The 21,399-nt window shown below is 44.4% G+C and overlaps 1 protein-coding gene across 4 annotated transcripts; it reads left to right on the forward strand.

Moving 5' to 3' along the window:
* The first annotated feature begins 1,487 nt into the window (after window positions 1-1,487).
* Window positions 1,488-20,785, forward strand: nacc1b (nucleus accumbens associated 1, BEN and BTB (POZ) domain containing b). 4 transcript variants are annotated; one of them, XM_080413487.1, is made up of 8 exons: window positions 1,488-1,585; window positions 8,228-8,378; window positions 9,507-9,749; window positions 10,954-11,175; window positions 15,116-15,512; window positions 17,419-17,719; window positions 19,481-19,578; window positions 20,414-20,785. In XM_080413487.1, exons 2-8 carry the CDS (start codon window positions 8,253-8,255, stop codon window positions 20,746-20,748), a joined length of 1,722 nt encoding a protein of 573 aa, XP_080269613.1. In that variant the 5' UTR covers window positions 1,488-1,585; window positions 8,228-8,252; the 3' UTR covers window positions 20,749-20,785. The 4 variants fall into 4 exon arrangements, with proteins under 4 accessions (XP_080269613.1, XP_080269612.1, XP_080269610.1 ...); XM_080413486.1 differs by lacking the exon at window positions 1,488-1,585 and adding an exon at window positions 1,824-2,019; XM_080413484.1 differs by lacking the exon at window positions 1,488-1,585 and adding an exon at window positions 1,825-2,340.
* Window positions 20,786-21,399: the final 614 nt, after the last annotated feature.

Raw genomic sequence — 21,399 nt, forward strand, 5'->3', positions numbered from 1 at the left:
GAGGATTTTAAACGCAAGAAAGCCTATGGCTTGTTTCCAATATTTGAGAACCACTGATACAAACAACTGGTTTTAAACAACATTATTGGCTCAGGAATGTGACAAAAAAAACCATGAATTTTATTCAAGGCTTCATGGGGTGTGTAATTGATAGAAAATAAGTATTTTTTTGGGTAAACTACTCCTTTAACAACACAAATCTGGTACAAAATACTTTCAGATGGGGGAGTCCGCTGAGTTGACAAATACATATTAATTTGGGGGTCCTTGCCTTTGATTGATTGAATTGATTGATTGAATACTTTATAATCAGTTTGCAAAAAAGCACAGGAAAGTACAGTTCAAGGTCTGCTAAGAGGATTTTAAACCCAAGAAAGCCTATGGCTTGTTTCCAATATTTGAGAACCACTGATACAAACAACTGGTTTTAAACAACATTACACATGCAAGCCCAAAATAAGCAACAACTACACTTTAGAAACAAGCCCCAAAAAAAACCCAATATTTACAAGCAACTTTACAGAAAAACAAGCCCAAAGTCGCTTATAATAAGCGGACATGGCAACGCTAGTATGCAATCGCCCTTTCTTTAGAGAACGCCCCTCTGGGCGACGCAGCGTAAGGTAATGCAACTGGTGTAATGTAAGGACACCAGGACAGAGGGGGTCATTCATTCAACACTGTTACCCCGCACGCACACACACACACACGCGCACTCTGGCCTACTTTTAGTGCGCAGAACGTGCCAGAACCAAAACAATGTTAACATTTATAACATAATCTAATTTCATCTGATCTCCTCTTTGTGTAATTATTATGATGCCTTTAGTTATTGCCTGGCTGGCTGGCTATGGACAATGTATGGACTTGGGCCATTAATAATGGCCCATTATTATATGGCTATGGACAATAGTGTTCTAATTATCACAGGCCTTTTATGCACGGATTTTGAGGTAGAACTGAGTAACCTATGTCAAAGACATATCATTTGTCCATCACAAACGAATGACCCGTACAATTAAACTATTAATTATCTCATAGTACAATTATGCAATATATATTATATCTGAATGAGGTTTTTGTTTTTTTACACAACACTGCTTCATTTAAGATTGTTTGCAACAGATAATATTGCAATCATATTTGTAATGGATGTCTATTGTCCATCATTGTATACCCCTGTTTTATGAAGCCTATTAAAAAATCTATTTCCACATATACATTCCATCATCTGTAGGGGGCGCTATAACAAAGATGCCAACAGGAGCATCAGCATCATCACACCATACATTTGACATTGGAGAATTATAGAGTTAATAGCATTTGGCATGACAGAGGAGAGGAGGGAGAGGAGGGAGAGCACCCCCCCCCCCCCCTCCTATCGTGCTTGAATGCAGTCACATCCTATTTAGTATTCTATGCGCGCCGCTATCTATAGACCCCTGAGGGTTCACCTGCCCAAGTCTAGACTCACACTAATAGCCCACTTTCAGCACAACAACCACGGCTCTGACTGCCTTCAACTCCACTGTCCACGCGGGTAATAATACCGGGCAGGCGGGCAGAAAACACAGACTACACCCGGGTGAGTGAAGTAGTGTAATAAGAGGGGTGGGTGGGTGTACAGGGTGGGGTGGGTGGGTTGACAGACGGGTCGGCCGGGGACGCTGTCTGTCTGTCTGTCTGTCTTGTCTGTCTCCACTGATCGGTGGCTCTGTGATCTAGTCTGCAGCCCTTTCGGGAAAAACCAAAAAACCGCTTTGCGCCCCCTCGATCAGCTCTGCGCTCCGTGTGTCTCGCCTGCTCGTCTCTCTTTCTGTGTGTGCTCTGTTGTGCGTGTGCGTGCGTGTGTCTCTCTCTGTGTGTGTCTCTGTGTGTGCACAGCACACATTCACATCACAATGAATGGCTGCCTGTAGCGAGGCGGAGGGAGAGAGAGAGTGAGAGAGGGAGAGAGAGAGAAGAGAACGCGTCCTCCATTGAAACACACACTCTCCTCTAGACGGAATACAGCGAGGGGTGAGTTGAGTTGCTGCCCGGGTTCACTTCAGTCTAGCGGGGTCACGGAGGACAAGCGTTCCGGGGGAGAGGAGCGGTCGTCTGGGTCTACGTCGGCGCGGCTGAGAGCCCCCCCGGTGTGTGAAGCGGGTCGGTGGTGGTTTACCGGATTGAATCGGGAGGATCGGTGAATTTTTGGAGTGAGTGGAGGGGGGGTGAGCTATTGTTTTTTTGGGAAGGTGTGCTGTGGGGGATGGGCTCGTAGGGACGGCACCAACAAAACTTTAACCACTTCGCTGACTCTTCACCGCCGTCATCGCCGCGGGCTGGCTTTTTCTCTCGGTGAGTGACTACTGAGTTTTTACGCTCTTTCCCCCCTCTCTGCATTCCTGAACTTAAAAAAAAAAGAACATTAAAAAAACAAGGTGAACGTTTTTTTTTTGCATTGTTAAATATTTGATTTCCCTTTTAACGCGGACGATCAATAAATGCCGGATTGGTTAATTGAGTTTGATGGATGCATATCATATGATATGATTGCGTGCTGTCGTTAAACGGGTTAAGATGTGAGCCTCTCTCTCTCTCTCTATCCTCGCCATGCTGGATGGATCCATCCATCCGTCTGTCTCGCCCACAGTTGCAGAGCATTTGTGTCCCGGGATGACCTGTTGATGTCGGTGTGAGCGAGGAGGGATTACAGCCCACCACCGCTACCGCTGCTAGACTAGAGTATAGACCCCCCTCTCCACAGTGAAAGAACACTATAATAACACATTGTGAACTATGAATGTGCATTGTTATTATTCCGTGTAGATAGATAGATGTGTTTTGAAGGGGGAATGTGTTAAATAAATACATACATTGCTGTGATAGAACATAGAAGAGACATCAGGCGATGCCGCGATGGAAGTGTTTTTTGGGTACAGTGTGTGTCCCTTCTGTCCCGTGTTGGTGGCTGCTAGGGTACAGTGTGTCTGTAAGGGTACAGTGTGCGTCTGTGGCTGCTAGGGTACAGTGTGTCTGTATCGGTGGCTGCTAGGGTACAGTGTGTCTGTGTTTGTCTGTGTCTGTGGCTGCTAGGGTACAGTGTGTCTGTGTTTGTCTGTGTCTGTGGCTGCTAGGGTACAGTGTGTCTGTGTTTGTCTGTGTCTGTGGCTGCTAGGGTACAGTGTGTCTGTGGCTGCTAGGGTACAGTGTGTCTGTGGCTGCTAGGGTACAGTGTGTCTGTGGCTGCTAGGGTACAGTGTGTCTGTGGCTGCTAGGGTACAGTGTGTCTGTGTTTGTCTGTGGCTGCTAGGGTACAGTGTGTCTGTGGCTGCTAGGGTACAGTGTGTCTGTGGCTGCTAGGGTACAGTGTGTGTGTCTGTGTTGGTGGCTGCTAGGGTACAGTGTGTGTCTTTGTCGGTGGCTGCTAGGGTACAGTGTGTGTCGGTGGCTGCTAGGGTACAGTGTGTGTCGGTGGCTGCTAGTGCTAGGGTACAGTGTGTGTCTTTGTCGGTGGCTGCTAGGGTACAGTGTGTGTCGGTGGCTGCTAGGGGACAGTGTGTGTCGGTGGCTGCTAGGGGACAGTGTGTGTCGGTGGCTGCTAGGGGACAGTGTGTGTCGGTGGCTGCTAGGGGACAGTGTGTGTTGGTGGCTGCTAGGGGACAGTGTGTGTCGGTGGCTGCTAGGGGACAGTGTGTGTCGGTGGCTGCTAGGGTACAGTGTGTGTCGGTGGCTGCTAGGGTACAGTGTGTGTCTGCTAGGCCGGGGGAGGAGGAGGTAACTCAAGCTACCCGACCCGACATCACATCGCACTGGCACAGAGGGAGGAAGGGGGGGGGGGGTGTGACTGTGAACTACTGAATATTTTATTTGCTCGACTATTTTTGTGGCACATTTCGTGCCCTGGTGTCCCTGCAAAGACAGTGGAAATCCAGTGGCATGCATACAGTACAGTAGCTATCATTACCCCCCCCGCCCACCCCCTCTCCCCCGGCCCGTGCCAGTCCAGGACTTCCAAATCCTAGCGGGCATTAGGCTGGCACACAGCGGGGCACGGAGCTCTGTCTGCCCGCTCTGACGAGACTGTTCCTCCCGCTGCCTCCTCTCTCTCTGGAGGCGGCTACCGGCGAGACGTCGGCTCGGCTCTGTTATAGACTTCCATGTGAGATTAATTAATTAATGTGTCATTAATATATTCCGTTTGAAGTTTTAGTTTTTAATCGTGCTCAAGGGAGGCTAAATTATAGCTACATAATATGTATTGGTCAATGTCTCGCTTCAATATGAAGTCGCGAAAATACTTAACTTGTTATGTTTATAAAGTTGTGGTTGTCCTTGGAGGAGGAGGTGTGCATTTAATACTATTGATAAAATGTATAGGTTAGTACTTCACGAATGTCCCTTTTAGCCTTAGCTTTAGCCTGCTACTTGCTAACAGGCTACCTTTAACCTCCCTAAACCAGGAAATTGAATATCAGACAGTGATTAGACAGATATATATATATACTTAAATTAGATAAAAAATATAAAAATATATTAGATATCAAAAAATACATATATATTCAAATATTTGCACAAATGTTCAAGATTTTTCATAAATAGCAGATCTACAAGCTCATAGTGCGGCACGAAGTGATGCGCTATGAGCTTGTATATCTGATATTTTTGAATAGCCAAAGTATAAAATATGGATAAAGTGGTTACACAGATATAAATATATATAATTTATTTATAGGAGACACTGATATACTATTGATTATGCTTAAATATTAAACACCTGTTTCCACAAAGTGTTAGTTACGCCAAGTTAAAATTGAGTGTGTGGATTCGAATGAGATTACATTTCATAAACTGCTCTAGCTCTGTAGGCTTCCAGGCAGACTACTAGAGAAGAACAAGATGTCACTGAAATGTTATCCACTCTGACACATAGGCTGGCATTGTTGTTTCATGTCAGAACATAATGGGGCACATGGGGACAAAAGGCTAAAGGTCAAGTGGGGGGAAATTAACTGCCTTTCTGTTGCCTGGAAGTTGTTTTGAACCCTGTGACCTTTATAGGAAATGGTACTCCGTGTTTATGCTTGTGTGGTGTTTAGTGACATCCCAGTAGGAAATTTAAGTAGACTTTAGATAACTTTTGAGGTATTATTCATTTCACAGTCATCATGAGTGTCAACTTGAAACTCTCGCCTGTTGCCAGTTTTCATTTGACTGTGTACTCTGTGTTTACTTGAGGGAAGGTTTACTTGATTTTCTGTCTCTACGCTGCTGCTAGTTAATGTATATGCATTCACAAGTGGGAGAGTTAGCGTTACAGTCACAGTCTTGCATTGTTTACCGCTGAGCAAGCCACTGCAGCAATTGCTGGGTTTTCTGATTAAGGGCACCACAAGGGTAGCTGTTGAGAGAGCAGAGAACATTACTCATTCACTTTGAATGCCTCTCTCCGTCTATGGGGAGATTTGCACCAGCAACCTTTAAAGTTACCACTTCAACTGCTATGCTACTGCCACTCCCAGCTCACGCCATTAATTCTAAACCTTTTTCGAGAGCTATGATATATTTAGGCGAGGCATGATTATCCATGGCAGGGAGAATTATTATTGCTTAATTCTTGTTTACATTTTAGTTATGTAGTGCTAATATATGCAGATTAATGTTGGACTGAGTTCAACATGGTGAAACCTTATGAAATTGCCACCCTACCACTTGGCAGAAGCAGAATGAAGTTAATGACATTTATTGCAATTTATTTACTGTAAAATGAATTGTCACGGCACTCTGGCTGCAAATGAACGACTTGGTTATACCAAAAAAAATATTCGATTGAACCAGCTGAAAAGAGTATTGCAAACCTGGAACCTTGTTCATGTTTTCCTAATCAAATTAAGTTCCTTTTATAGCCCCACAGTTGGAGTATACTTCAATACATATTCAAATGCTCTGACATTCACTCATAACCTATTTCAGTACAACATTGGATATAAACACAAGACATGCAAAGTGTAACTGCACCACAAATATGCAGTGTACCGACAGTGTATTTTCAGTATATTATACAATCCAGTTGGGGACTTTAAGTTTAATGTTTTGAATCGATCTGATGTGAATATATATCAGGTCAATACAGCTGTGTGGAACTCGGAATGTTACAGGCTTTGCCACAGTTTAAAATTTTATGTGAAATTAAATTCAGTTATTGGTAATAAAATGTGTTGGAAATGAAATTCAAGTCTATATAGGCTTTACAGCTGTCTAACTGGAATTTGTCCAGCTCGGTGGCTTACATTAATCTGCATATAACCATCATTAAATTAATGAGTTGTCATAAACTAAAGAAGCAAACTTCATTGATTTGAAATGAATGAAGATGGCTCAATGGGATTGTAGTATTCAAACCAAGTGTGGTTTCTGTGTTGGAGGAATACACTCGAATAATTCAGCAACTTTCCTCACTTTCCTAGTGTTTGTGTGGAAGGACTGTGAGCCTCAGGCTCTTTTACAGGTTACAAAGTTGAGTTTAGGAGTATTTTTCTCATTCATTCAGCCTCCAGAGTCCTCACTCAGCACACCAGTCTAATTACTGTCATATTGTTTCCTATCTGTGTCCCCCCTTGGACTCCAGCCAGTCTAGGAAATTACCACTAGTTACCAGCCAAATGCTGCTAAATCTTTGTATGTAGTTGGCTGCTGTATTCGTCTGTCATCAGCTTTTTTGGCAGATAACCAAACATTGCTTGGTACTGTTATTCTGTTGTATGAAAAAAACTGTGATGTACTAGCCACTGTAGCCGTTTGGACAACAAAGCTAGTTTTCCTTTGTGCATGTTGGACCACATAGAATAGAATGCAGTTTATATTTGCAACTGATTACAAACAAACATGAAAGACCGCATGCTGATTTGATGTGTTGATTCCAGAGGAGAGAGAGAGAAAAAAATGTAAAGCTTTCCTTGTATTTTCCCTTTGGCAAGTTTGACAGCTTCTCCCCTTTTGATCACAGTTTTTTTTTATTTTTTGGCGAATGGTGATGAAGACACAAAATAGGAGCGTTATATAAGCATTTAAAAACTAAATCAGATAGGAGAGAAAGAATACAGCAAAGTAGGACAAAAGCCACAAAAGTGCCTATTAACAGTGAATTAGACCCAATGAAATGAGGTAGACACTAGAAAGGACCAAAGGAGGCTTATATAACTACCTTTGGTGGCCCAAAAAGTCTTTGATTTGGTACATAGATCATTCATTAAAACTGTTAGTTAAATACTTAATTAATTAATCACACATTTCACTTGCCCTCTCTTATTGACCTCTCTCTCTCTCTCTCTCTCTCATTCTCAAATTTCATTCGCCCTTCCCAGTTTCATAACAAACCTCTAAAATCACGCTTTCTGTTTGTCGCAGTACACTCCTTTCATCCTTCTGTCCATTCCTCTTTGTCATCTCTATCCATCTCTCTCCCCTCTTCTTCTCCCGCCAACTCCCGTCACTCCTTTTGCCTTTCATCTTCCTCCTTTCCTCTGCTCCCCCCGCCAACCTTGAAACCTGACTGTTCCGCCCTCATCCACCCTCATCCACCCAGCCCTCCTTCACCTGCTAGTGCTACTGCTGACCCTAAGTCTTCCATCTTTCCTCCTCCACCAACTCCCTTATCGTTTCACCCTTGCCTTCCAATGCAGCCACACTTCCATCCAGCCTATAGTAGCCTCTAATGCAGGGTTCTTCAACAGGGGGTCCTCAGATTTACTACAGGGGGGTCGCCAAATCTTTGTGTAATAGGAACATTTTTTTCACATTAACCACTTGAACCCTAGCATGAGGGGAACATTAGCCGATCTACAAGCTCGGATGTGATCATGTAGATCAGCTATTTTTGGCAAAGAGCTATGGTGTAGCTTGTGGGGAAAAAAGAGGAGACCAAGTGGACGTTTTGAGGGTTTAATTAATACACATTAACACAAACCCAACACAATGCTACACAATGATAGAGCTGTCAAGCAAGTCTACGAAGCTTTATATTAAATCTGTTTGATCTTTAATCTACAATATAGTGGGGGTCCCTGCTTCATCGCTATCCCTCAGCTAAGGGGTCCTTGGCCTGAAAAAACGTTGAAGACCCCTGCCATAATGTCTGGCCCCCCTCCATTCTACCCTCCTTTTCTCCATCCGTCCATCATCACACCTCCCCTCTCCCCAATATTAACTAACTCCATGCTCTCTTGTCTCCTCCCGTTGTGTGCAGATTGTTTGGCGCTGGGTGGAGCGTAATGGCTCAGACCCTGCAGATGGCGATCCCCAACTTTGGCAACAACGTCCTGGAATGTCTCAACGAGCAGCGGCTTCAAGGCCTCTACTGTGACGTGTCGGTGGTCGTCAAGGGCCACGCCTTCAAGGTATCCAATAATATATACATATCGTTGCTGTCGTCGGGGGAGAAACCTCTCATCTCCATATTTAAACTTTTCCTGGGCCGTAAATTAACGCCCTACTTGATCGTACTACAGTATCACACAAAAGCATAAAAAAGTTAGCAGATCCGCAAGCTCGCCAGATCTGCTACTTTTGGTATTTTTCTTTATTTGAATCCTGAAAAGTACATTGGACATTATGAGGTTTCCTCCGGACAGAGAAGATATGTTTGCCTTTTATTTATCCAAGGTTGTTGAGCACATATGCCCTATTTCTTCCCCCCCAGTGCTGTTTCTCTCTATCATATTAATGCAGTCATGTGCATTCATGGCCACTGAACGGTTGAACTGGTGGCGTTATGGGTTAAATGCCTTGTGAAAAGGTTAAAGCACTATATTCTGAGTGTTTGTTCAGTTGCTCTACAGCTCTTAACTAAAGAAAATCACTTACCCTACCTTTAATCACCTTACCTGCCAAGATTGTTTAGGTTTTATAGCTTTTTTTTTAAACAAGAGAAAATAATACGTTTTGATCTGCAGCTTAAGCATACTGTACTGTACATAATAAATGGTACCAGCCAACACCTATTCAAATACATTTTTATTTGGAATGTTATAAGAACCACTACTTAAACATAATAATAATAATATTAATAATTTGGTCCCCATGGGGTATGTTTTGTCACTGTATATTTGCACATACATGAAATTTGTCCTCTGGATTTAACCCCATCCTAATTTAGGAGCAGTGAGCGCTATTAGTACAGCCCTTGGGGAGCAGTAAGGGGTTTCAGAGACACATCGACAGATAGACATCTTAACCAGTGCTGCTACCCTTCAAATGGAAAGAAAAAATACGTAACCATGCAATAATAAAATGAGATGTATTTGGTCATCATTCAATTATTCAATTATAGTACAACAAACGCTTCTTTATTAAAGTATTTTATGAAATGAGTAAGCACTGTTCCTCCTCTGCTCAATTAAGCCTGTAATTAGGCCCCGTCATGACCCAGTGAAGCCGAGGGGCATGTAAGACTAGATGTGCAGTCCAAAAGATGAAGTTGTTTAATCTTTAGCCATTTAATCAAGCCCTCCACTCTTCCCCCCCAGGCCCACCGTGCAGTACTAGCGGCCAGCAGCTCATATTTCCGGGACTTGTTCAATGCCGGAGGGAAGAGTTCGGTGGTGGAGCTGCCGCCGGCGGTGCAGCCACAGAGCTTCCAGCAGATCCTGGCCTTCTGCTACACGGGACGCCTCAGCATGAACGTGGGCGACCAGTTCCTGCTCATGTACACCGCCGGCTTTCTCCAGATCCAGCAGATCATGGAGAAAGGCACAGAGTTCTTCCTCAAGGTAAGTTTGCACGGCGATCGATTTTGATGCTCAAGCTTTGATTAGGATCAAGGTTAGGTAAGACTTCAGTCACTACAGCCAAATGTACTAAATATCTAAATTGCTTTGGCTGGTGAGGTAGTTTAGTTACTTTAGGGACAGTTTAGGGAAGTTTCTTTGGATGCTCAAAGCCGATATGGCTTGTAAAATAGTGATGGAAGCCGCCGCCGAGCCGGGGAAGTTTGGAAAGCACCAGCCAATGTAACAGTTGGGTTGAAATAGGTAGTTTTTTACCGCCTCCCCCATGACAGCCTCCCCCATGACAGCCGGGGCGCCTGATGGAGGGGAAGGGAACTGGTTGGAATAACGTGTTCCTTCCACGCGCTACGTCCAACCAGGGAAACTCCCCCCTGTCGGGTGACAAGAAGGTCAGTTGGCTCTCATGCCTGAAGGAAGCATGAGCTCGGCCCTGGCCTCCCTACTGTGGGGGACTGGTGTAGGGCTGGTGTAGCGCCCAGGATCACTTAGGAAATTGGCACCGGGTGAAAAAAAAATGGGTTACAAAAATCGCGGGATAAAAAAATTAGATATGAAATAGGTAGTTTACAGCATTGTTTTCTCAAAGTGAACTAGGGGTCCTTGAGGGAGTTCCAGGGGTCCCCAGCTAAATGATGGATAGTTGGAACCAAATGGACCCTTATGGGCCTGTAACTCTGAGAGCGTACAAATGGAACCATTTGTACACTCTGAGTTAAATTAACATTGATTTTACAATATAAATTGGGGTCCCAGAGATAGAAATGCCATAAAATGGGGGTCCGTAGCCTAATGTCAAACTGGGGGTCCTTGAATTAAAATGGTCGAGAATTGACTGCTAGAGCTGTAAAAATCTTCTCTTATGGGGGGTCCCTGGCATGTCTTTTCAAAAGGGGCTCCGCAGCTAATAAGTGTCAATTTGGGGGTCCTTGACATGAAAAAGTTTGAGAACCACTGGTTTACAGCACTGGTAAAATGATGCATGGATGGAAGGATGGATGGACAGTCAGACGAAAGTCATCACTAACCTATTTGGGGATTTACTGTAGTACAGGATGGAGAATGGAAAACATCTTTTGAAGCTGCATAATCAAGCATCAAAGTATGATTGAAGCGTTCTAGGATATTATACACGCATACATTCTTTGTAAGCGAGTTCACTTTATGACATGATTTACCATATCTCCAGGTTTCGTCTCCGAGCTGTGATTCCCAGGGGCTCCACACCGAGGAGACCCCTCCCTCCGAGCCCCAAAGCCCCGTCACTCAAACAGGAGGGGGCGGAGTTGGGGTGGTGGGCTCAGGTAGACCCACCTCCTGCCAGACGCCCCTCCCCCTGGTGTCCAAGGTGAAGACGGAAGCGACGGCGACCACTCCACAGACCCCACAGACGCCCCCACAGCCACAGCAGGTAATATGGTCTCTTAAGCCGGACAATTATTCCACGATCTCTGAACGCTACATAGAGCAGCGGTTCTCAACCTGTGGGTTGGGACCCCCAGGGGGGTCCCCACTGATTTTTGAGGGGGTCCCCAGATGACAGTGAAGTGACAATTTAAGGTGAAACATTGGCCAAATTGTCAAATAATATAAGAAAGAGGCGAACGTTGTGAAAATAGCCGATCTACAAGCTCACAACGCCTCGCATTGCTAGGCGTTGTGAGCTTGTAGATCAGCTATTTTCACAAATGTATCTGTGGAACCAAGTCAAAGAAAATGTAATGCTTCAACTCCTACAATTTCAAGTGCTTGTCAGGGTGGGGGGTCCCCAGTTCAAATATGATTATTTTTGGGGGTCCCCAGTTCAATTATGATTATTTTAGGGGGTCCCCAGTTCAAATATGATTATTTTAGGGGGTCCCCAGTTCAAATATGATTATTTTGGGGGGTCACAGCCTGAAAAGGTTGAGAACCACTGACATAGAGTCTGTAACTCAGGGTTTCCGCGAGGCAATCTTTGGACCGGCCACCTTGACCAACAGGATTCTTTTTTTACCGTCCAAGAAATAAATTAATCGGCCATATTATAATTAACGTCACATGCGTGTTTGCAGACGTGCTGATAATTACACCTTGTTTCGTTAGCGCTGCTCTTCTTTCCACTTTATCACAAATTTGTGATGAATCTACTAGCCTACTCCATCATGCAGGTGTTGCTTGCCAAAAATATAACTGAATAAAGTCAGGAGGGCGTGAGTGAACTGCTTGCGCGACTCTGTCGCACAGCATAAACAAATTAATATATGTTTTGGGCTTTACATCTCATTCAACCTTTATTATGCAAAACCTACAGCAGCAGCTTTTGTTTTGTTTGTTAATTATGTCATCATGAATGATGGCGCAAGGCAGGTTGATTACTTGCCTGCAATGTATGTGTGTCACCAACGTTCTGCAACTTTCCCCACTTTATCCATTGTGGACAGACAGTCACTGTGCTTGCTTGTATACGTATCTACGACCCATACGAGTTCGGGTCCCTCTTTTATTATCGTCAATTGGGCCCTGCTTGGTTCAGATTATATTACCTCGGGACCCCGGGTCTGTTATCATAACACCTGAGCGAACCAGACCCGTACTCGGCGCTGATTAGGAGGATCTGTGTACAGCTTGATTTGTGCTTTGCCCTATGACGGTGTTGCTGCGTATCGAAAATAGCAGACATACAAGCTCACAGCGCAGCGCCTTGCGACGTGGGGGGGAGACGGGGCATCCGCTTTACTCCCATCGAATTTTCAGTGCTTCCATTGCAGATCTGTACCTGCCCAAGTGCAGAACTCATATGGGCAAATGCTCCTTCAGTTAATTGGAACATGCTACCACACCTACATAGTGTTTCAGCTGTCTGTTTAATTTATTTATCTATGCTGTTAATAAGATCTTAGTTTTATAGATAAAGAAAAAAGGTTGCACTGCTGCACATCAACAATGGGTTTTCTCAGTGGAGTGCCAGACCCAAAATCCAGTATACATATCAAAAATAGGAATTGAAAAAATCCCCAGAAGGTAGCACATCCTAAAGTTCAAATCAATGGAGGACAAAGTACTCACATTTACATTTTTTTATTAGCACACACCAATATATGAACGCTCACGCGCTTTGGCTTAGAGCCTTCATCAGAGAGTTTTGTAGTTCATAGAGTATAGATTTTAGAGTGGGCTTACGGATCAATGTCTGTTCTTTGTTGTTCCATATGTCTGTTTGTACGAGACCATTCAGACCAAGGACCACAATGGAAATAAGTCTCTGACTTTATTGTGTCTTCTTATCCTTGACGTGTTATTTCAGTGAATGCTTGCATTGTTACTTGTATTTCTCTTTTTTAGCATAAGCTCTCTAGAGACTATAGCAGGTAGGGCTGTCAGTCACCATCACAGAATCTTAGTTGACGATTAGTTGCGTACAAATTATTGCGTTTAACGATTTAAGCGGGGTTTTTTTCGTCATTGAACATTGGAACATTACAACATTTACATATCTGATTGCCTTTTAGGCTTTGTAAAGAAAAATTACAATGACCGGTACCAATAATCACAATAAATAATGTACTATGGGCAAAATAGGCCATATTTATGTATTTTTAATGTATTTATTTATTGTGGAACTAGCCGATCTAAAAGCTCACAACTGTCTCATCGTGATGCATTTTGGCAATTCAGGCAATTGTGTAATGATTTGTGACAGGCCCAATGCCCCGGTTCAGACCGAAAAGCGTCACGCCAAAAGACTAGCTTTGAGTTTCAATGCAATGTCTAGGTAAACGAGCGGTTCACGCTTTTCCTTATAGCGTCATGATGCTAGACAGCAAAACGCGCTGCTTCAAACCTCCCAAAACGGCAGGTAGACTCACTCACACCACAGTCACAGCAGGTAGACTCACCCAGCACTGCACAATGCATGTGCCTAATGGCTCAGTGTCTGTATAGATTTTTAAGGAATGTTGACATTACAGCTACAGCATAGATTCATTTATTTGCCCACTAACTGGACATATATAGTGTTTCTAAAACACTATATATCGATTATTTTATTATTATTACACGGCTTGGTTGAATGCTCGATTGTGATTGGTCAATCGCAGCATTCTGTGGTCTATTGTTTCTCCATGCCTTGAATAACAGACCGTTGCTATGGGCATAGTTCTGATCAATAGACTCAGCACCTGGATCATATTAATCCACAGAAAGTCTTGTCAATTCTGTTGCTATAGTAATCGGCTAATTCGCAACACCTATAGCAAATGCAGAATCTAACAGACTATTTTCTTTAGTGGCAGCAAGTAAATCCTTTTTAAACCAATACAATCTTTTTGTCATATTTTGTGCCAAATTATTGATTTCTTTACTAAGTAGCTTTGTAATAAGCGGGTTAATGGAACAGAGAGGCGGTATTAAATGAGAAATACACTACTTCAAGATGGTGATTACTGTATCATCTTGTCATGGTTTACATTTCAACAACGACCACGTCGCTGCTCTTTATACCTTACTTAACAACCTGTACTATTAATCGTACATTTGTGCCTTTCAGGGCAGGACATTCAGGGAGGCCACGAAGGCCCTGGCCGTCGTTGCCCCTCAGTTTGGCCTTGTGCCCCTCAAAAAATGGCATGCCCTGAGGCCACAGTGGCCTTAATGCCCCAGCTGACTGTACCACTTTCTCCTCTGTCTTTTTCTTGCCAATATGTAGACACCAGTGTCTCTTTCTTGTCAATATGTACACACCAGTGTCTCTTTCTTGTCAATATGTAGACACCAGTGTCTCTTTCTTGCCAATATGTAGACACCAGTGTCTCTTTCTTGCCAATATGTAGACACCAGTGTCTCTTTCTTGCCAATATGTAGACACCAGTGTCTCTTTCTTGTCAATATGTAGACACCAGTGTCTCTTTCTTATCATGTAGACAGTTGACACCAGTGTCTTTTGTTGAGATTCTGAATTATTAACTCCCCTGAGTCCCCTGAATCTTTAAACCAATCCAGTGACTTTGATTGGTGCAGGGCTGAGCATGGATCAGATTGTAAATACCATAATATATTTATTTCACTGCAGATAGTCTAGCATATCCAATTTAAAATCATCCGTAACCCTTAAATGCAATTAATTCTTTCAATGGACTAAAATCTTGTTTTATTTGATGGCCTTCCTGCCCTGGCATTTGGCCTTAATGTGCCCTCAAAATAATGGACAATACCAAAGGCCAAGTGGCCTTGCCCCTAAAATTCCAGGCCTGGTGCCGTTGTAATTTTATAAACAGTGTAGAAGTAGAAGTCAGTTGAAATGATTTCACGCACATTTCAATGAAATGTGCTTCCATGTGGTTAAATAACCAGTATGTCTTGACCCTCCACAGCCGGAGGCCTCCCCGTACTCGGTGGTGTGCACGCCCATGGCCAAGCGGCTATGGGACGGAGGCAACCGCGGCGACACCGCCGGGGGCGGGATGAGGAAGGCGGCGCGCTACTCCTCCATCGCCGCCGCCCAGGCCACCCAGCAGGACGTCACCTCCGGCCGGGGCTCGGCCGGCAACGTCTCCAACAGCAACCACAACCACAACAACAACAACAACAACGGCGGGACGCCCGAGGGCACGAGCCCCGGCACGCTGAGCATGTACACCAGCGACTCGCCCATCAGTTACCACGACGACGAGGAGGAGGACGACCTGACGGACGACAGCGCCGAGGAGCAGTACAGACAGATCTGCAACATGTACACCATGTACAGCATGCTCAACGTAGGGGCTGCAGGTAAGCTGGTGGATTCAAGTTCTCAGTCGCTACGATTTCAGTCATTTGGATTCCATATTTTCTATGGTAGCATGTTGCGCAGAGAAAGTAGCCTATCTACAAGTTGTCAATATGTCACAGATGCATTGAGAGCTTGTAGATTATTTTGATTATTAGGTTAAGATTAGGGCATTTAACACATTACCCGCCAAAGACGCAGATCTGCGTTCTATTTAATTAGTGCAGTTGCCCGCCAAGATGATCAAATTATTATTGTTTTGACAAGGGGCACCCTAACACAGCTTTGGAATTATTGATCGTCACTCAGAGAAGAAGTACGGTAGTCCGATGTGACGTCATTCCCCCAAAACAGGAAGCCAAACACCCTGATTATGGCATTCTTTGAAAAACACTCCTATCTCAGTTTCTTTTTTTGCATTGAAAACCACCCGTTTTCAACGGGCCATAGCCCCAAAATGGCTGCTCGCGGTTGGAATGTTATTGTCCCAGTGGACACACGGATCCCTCCGCCTAGCCACGGGGACTTATTTTTTTGTACACAACGTGGATCCCACAGCGTTTGAACGATCGTCTATTTAAGGTAATTACGCTGGCAAGGGGATAGAAAACGATGTTTAATATCAAGGCGGGTAATGTGTTAAAGTGGTCAAAACTAGCAAATTGTGTTCAGAATTATCTTCCATAAAACCCTAATGGTCTCGGATATTTTATGAAGGCAAAGGTTAAAGCCTCAATCTTATTTCTTCACCTGGTTGGCAGTATGTAGAACAGCAGGTAAAACATCATACATTTTCATATTATTCTGTTAATTGTTTAGCAAACAGTGCTAGTGTGGGGAGGCTCCATTCACACTGTTTCACAAGTCACATGTTAGGACTTGCTGGCCATACAAAACATTTCAGTCGTGAGATTTTATTTAGCTTTAATTCATGTAAGCTGCTAAAAGTTTAGAGGAATGCGTCAGTGAACCGAAAGGTTCCCGGTTCGATGCCCCGGACCGGGAGGAAAAATAGGGTCGGGGAAGTGAATGGCCACCTCTTACCCCTTTCCCCCAACACCGCTGAAGTGCCCTTGAGCAAGACACTGAACCGCTCAAGGGGAGCTGCTCAGTGGCCAACAGTATAAGACTGTGGTTGTACTGGGCAGTTCCCAGGTTTCAATGTTTGCGTGTCTGTGTGAAAGTGAAGCAGGGCGATGCTGAAAAAGAGCACTCATGCTCAGCCAACCTCCTCTGAGTAATTAAAGGTAAAAAAGAAAGGCTACCCTGTATTTGGCCACTTCTGTGGATCTTTGAAAAGTAATTAAAAAGTCATGAATTCATTTATTTAAAAAAAAAAGGCCTTGGAGGAAACAAAGTCTTATGCACACCTGATCGGCTCAGAGACAGGTGCGTAGGCGGGGATATACGTATGAGAATAAAATAAAATGACCCGCTCACCGTCTGCACTTGAACAATAGGAACACTTTTATTATTTAAGCAACGTCACATAGACCTTCTTCAGGCATCTGAAAAAATAAGGCCTAAACCCTACGTATATACCTGTACTTGGTTAGTTCAAAGCCAGAAACAATGTTATTTTTGCGAATGTATTATTTCTACACTAAATCTCTTCTCCGAAAATAGCTGATTTACAAGATCACAACGCCAGTCACAACAACACATCACGTTGCAACATGTTGTGAGCTTGTAGATCAGCTATTTTAGGCAAAGTGCCCCCCCAGAATAAGGATGCTATAAGGTTCAAGTGTTTAAATAAAATTCTGAGTGGAATTAAAAAAATCTTACTTGCCTAACCTGCAGAAACCCTGTACATAGCACCAAGGGTATCCCTGCAGGATGCGTCCCACTGTGTTAATGTCAATCCTCTCTCTCTCCTCTCTCCTCTCTCTCTCTCTTCCCTTCCAGTGACGGGGGAGCGCGTGGAGTCCCTGCCGGACCTGGCAGCAGAGTCAGGCGGCGGCGGGGGTCGGGGCAGGGGCGGCCGCTCGCGGCAGGAGCTGGCATCGCTGCCCGCCGAGCTCATCAGCCAGATTGGCAACCGCTGCCACCCCAAGCTGTACGAGGAGGGCGACCCGGCCGAAAAGCTGGAGCTGGTGACGGGCACCTGCGTCTTCATCTCCCGCGCCCAGCTCATGAACTGCCACGTCAGCGCCGGCACGCGCCATAAAGTGCTGCTCAGACGCCTGCTGGCCGCCTTCTTCGACAGGTGAGGCGAGAGGATGAGGAGGGTATGGGGGGGGTTGACTGAGTTTTGGATGGATGGTGCTGAACAGAGCCCAACCGATTGCAGATTTAATGGGTCCAACGCTGATCCCAATTTTGGAGAGTCCTAGACAACCGATTACCGATCCTTTTACTTATATGTTTTTCAAAAAAATCTAAAATAGCTGATCTACATGCTCACAACGCACCACGATGTGAGCTCTGCTATTTTGCCATACTTCTGAAAACGTTTGAAAAATGCCCTAAATGCCAGATTGAAAATGGTTACAATCGGAACACATAGGCTGCATAATTGCCGATACTGAAAAGGTCAAATGATGGCCGGTATACTGGTCTGGTTCTAGTGCTGAATTGTGTAAGTCAGAGTTGGGGGGGGTCAGTTAATTTCATATTGTGGTATTGGTACCAATTTGCTCAGTGGTGGCTAATGAAAAGGTGGGTAAACTATAACCTGCACTCAGTGATCCTCATTGAGCAACTGTCGTGGCGTTCCGGAGCAGTCGATGTTTAGGAAAGTGGAGTCCGAGACAGTTCTCGCCCTGATGAAGACTGGTCGAAACATGTTGGCAATTTTTATAGAATAACGTTTGTTTTAATATTACTTCCTCTCCCGCTGCAATACACTTTTTCAGACATTTTTATCTCCTGTGAGTGCCCGGTTGGTCTCTGTGGTTTTTATTTTGAGTCAGAGACACTTGAGTGTTAGAAGTTTATTGTATGAGTACATCAGGCGCTGAGGGCAGTGGTCATGTAGTTCTCCCTTGAAAGAGAGATCAAACCATATATTTATACAAATAGGGGAACCTTATGTTATAGCCACAAGCTGTAATTATCTCAATTAATGTCACACGTACCAGGTCAAAATGAAGTGTTGGCGTCTCGTCTGGAGTGTACAATATTCATATTGTTGGACCATACTATAAGACCATGGATGAATAACACCCTCAAGTCACAAGACGGCCCCCCTTCCATAACCCCACACAATGTCCCTCTTAAGGAGATGTAAAAGTGGACCAGTACATGGTAGTCAGCTGAACACACATACAAGACATACAAATTCATTCCATCCTCTTCTTCAACTATTTAACACAATTTATGGGAAAACAATATGAAGATCATCATTAGGGCATAGTGTTATCAGCTACTGTACGTCAAACCTGGTGCTGTATATGTGTGTATGTACAACACATTACTTTATATACCATTTATAGATATACTAATAATAGTATATATTGTCATCCGATCCATCCGGTTATAAAATATTCAAGATTCAAGATTTCTTTTTTTTTTTTTTTATCTCGTCTAGGAGTGCAAGTAATTACTGTATTTGGTTTCGGTTCCTTAACATGGTAGAAGCAATAACAATAGCAGCAGCAATAATAACAAAGGAACAAAGGAAATAATTAAATAAACGAGTAGGGGTAAATGTAAGAATAGCTAAGTATGTACATTCATCCTAGCACACCTAAGAGGTGCTGCGTGCATGGTTTCTGAATACTGCATATACTGTACCTGTGTATGGGATGTTCAACTGTGTGTGTGTCTCAGTCTCATTTATAAACCTGATTGCCTGGGGCAAGTAGCTTTTTAGGAACCCACTGCCCTTGGCCTTGTGAATGCAGAACCGCTTGCCAGAAAGTTGGCATCAGAAGTCCATGGCTGGAGTGGTTAGGGTCTTTGATAATCCTACACAGACTGTAGACTGTCCTGTATAGATTTAAAACTGCGCTCTTGTCTCTCTCAGGAGCACCCTGGCCAACAGCTGCGGAACAGGGATCCGCTCCTCCACCAACGACCCCAGTCGCAAACCCTTGGACAACAGAGTACTGCATGCAGTGAAGTGTGAGTCCCGCTGACACCAAGCCATAGTCTAGAACAGAGGTCTTCAACAGGGGGTCTGCGACCCCTAGGGGGTCCGCGGAGGTACTGCAGGGGGTCCGCGAAATTGTTGTTTGATTAAACAATATTTTTGTTTGAAAAAACAAAAACTTTTTTTTCTGTTTTTCCCCCAAAATGTCAAATTGTCTTTAAACATAACATGAATTCATAGCAAACAGATAAATGGAGGCACAATGCACAATAACATGGTATGTTTATACATATTTTGTAGAGAATTTTTATTTTGCACACCTACTGGGGCAGGTGCGTATAGGATAACCATTATTTTATACTTTGGGCTATTCAAAAATAGCAGATCTACAAGCTCATAGAGCTTGTAGGTCTACAATTTGTTTAGGAAAATCGTGAAACTTTGTAAAACTTTTTTTTACTCAAATCTTTGCTTCTGGGGATTCTACAGTAAAAAAAAAAACGTATGTTGCTATAATATCAGTGGTTCTCAAATTTGTTTCATGTCAAGGACCACCCTTTGTCCGTGGACCCCCATCTCAAAATATTTTGTTCCAGGGACCCCCTGAAGCAAAGATTTGAGTTAAAATGTATATATACTGTATATTCAAAGATTTACAAAAACCTTCACGATTAAAACAAAAATGCAGATCTACAAGCTCATAGCTCGGTGCCGCGCTATGAGCTTGTAGATCTGCTATTTTTGAATAGCCCTAAGAAATCAGAAAATGACACAGATGCGTTCCTAGTCTTAATGGTTTAATAGATGTGCACTTCAAGCTTCAAACAAAAGTGCTCAACAGCTCTCTCCTCTCTCTCCCCTCTCTAGTCTACTGCCAGAACTTTGCGCCTAGCTTCAAGGAGAGCGAGATGAACGCCATCGCGGCGGACATGTGCACGAACGCGCGGCGCGTCGTCCGCAAGAGCTGGATCCCCAAGCTGAAGCTGCTGATGGCGGAGGGCGACGCCTACTCCGCCTTCCTCGCCGACAGCGTCAAGATGGAGGCCGACGCCCTGGGGGCGGAGCACGCCTTCGACCCCGCCCACACCCTGGAGGCGGCGGCGGCTGCGAACAACGAGGCGGCGGCGGGAGGAGGTGGAGCCACGCCACAGGACGGCCTCCAAGCGGCGGGAGGAGGAGGAGACGGCAGCACTTTGTTTTGAGTGAGTGGATGATGGACGGACAGGTGGATGGATGGAAGGAAGGACAGAGGTGAGGGAGGGTGGGCGGGTTGAGGGGGAAAGAGAGAGCGTTGAGTGGCCTCACGTCCACATCGTTGGGTCATCACTCCTCCCCCATAACAATTATGTGTGTGGGGAACGTTTCCCCCCCTTTATTTCACTTACACTTTTTTTTCCTTCCTTTTGCTTTCATTTACCATTTTTTATTCCGTTGTTCATCCATCCGTTTCTCTCTCTTATCTGAAAGAAATGGAGAGAGATGGATGGATAGAGAGGATGAGAGAAAAGGGGGTGGGTTGACAGTCATGATGATGATGTTGTCTCTCTCACCCTGCTCTCTCCTCTCACCTTTTTTTTTTTTGACTCCTTTGTGTCAAAGTTTATTTGTGTCTACATCGCTTGAGGCCCTTTTTCTTTTTCTATATCGAGTCACACACATTCCCTTGGGGATGGGATGGGGGTGGGGGGGGGGGGGTAGGTTCGGGGGGGGTGGGGGGGGGAGTATTAACATTTTGGGGAAAGCGGGTTTTTGACCCCCAAAAAAAAGTCCGATAACACTGTCGTTTTGATATTGAATGTATGCGTGCTGAAGCGTCTGGACCGCAGCGTGAGAGTCAACCAGACGTCAGATTG

Source organism: Gymnoscopelus braueri (assembly GCF_963280865.1).
Source record: "Gymnoscopelus braueri genome assembly, chromosome: 2".
Classification (NCBI taxonomy): domain Eukaryota; kingdom Metazoa; phylum Chordata; class Actinopteri; order Myctophiformes; family Myctophidae; genus Gymnoscopelus; species Gymnoscopelus braueri.

Bases quoted from the DNA above. Each gene is read 5' to 3' on its own strand.
- nacc1b (XM_080413487.1), top strand. From the start codon at position 8,253: ATGGCTCAGACCCTGCAGATGGCGATCCCCAACTTTGGCAACAACGTC. The intron at 15,513-17,418 runs GTAAGCTGGTGG...CTTCCCTTCCAG, and splicing joins GCTCAACGTAGGGGCTGCAG to TGACGGGGGAGCGCGTGGAG. The intron at 19,579-20,413 runs GTGAGTCCCGCT...TCCCCTCTCTAG, and splicing joins AGTACTGCATGCAGTGAAGT to TCTACTGCCAGAACTTTGCG.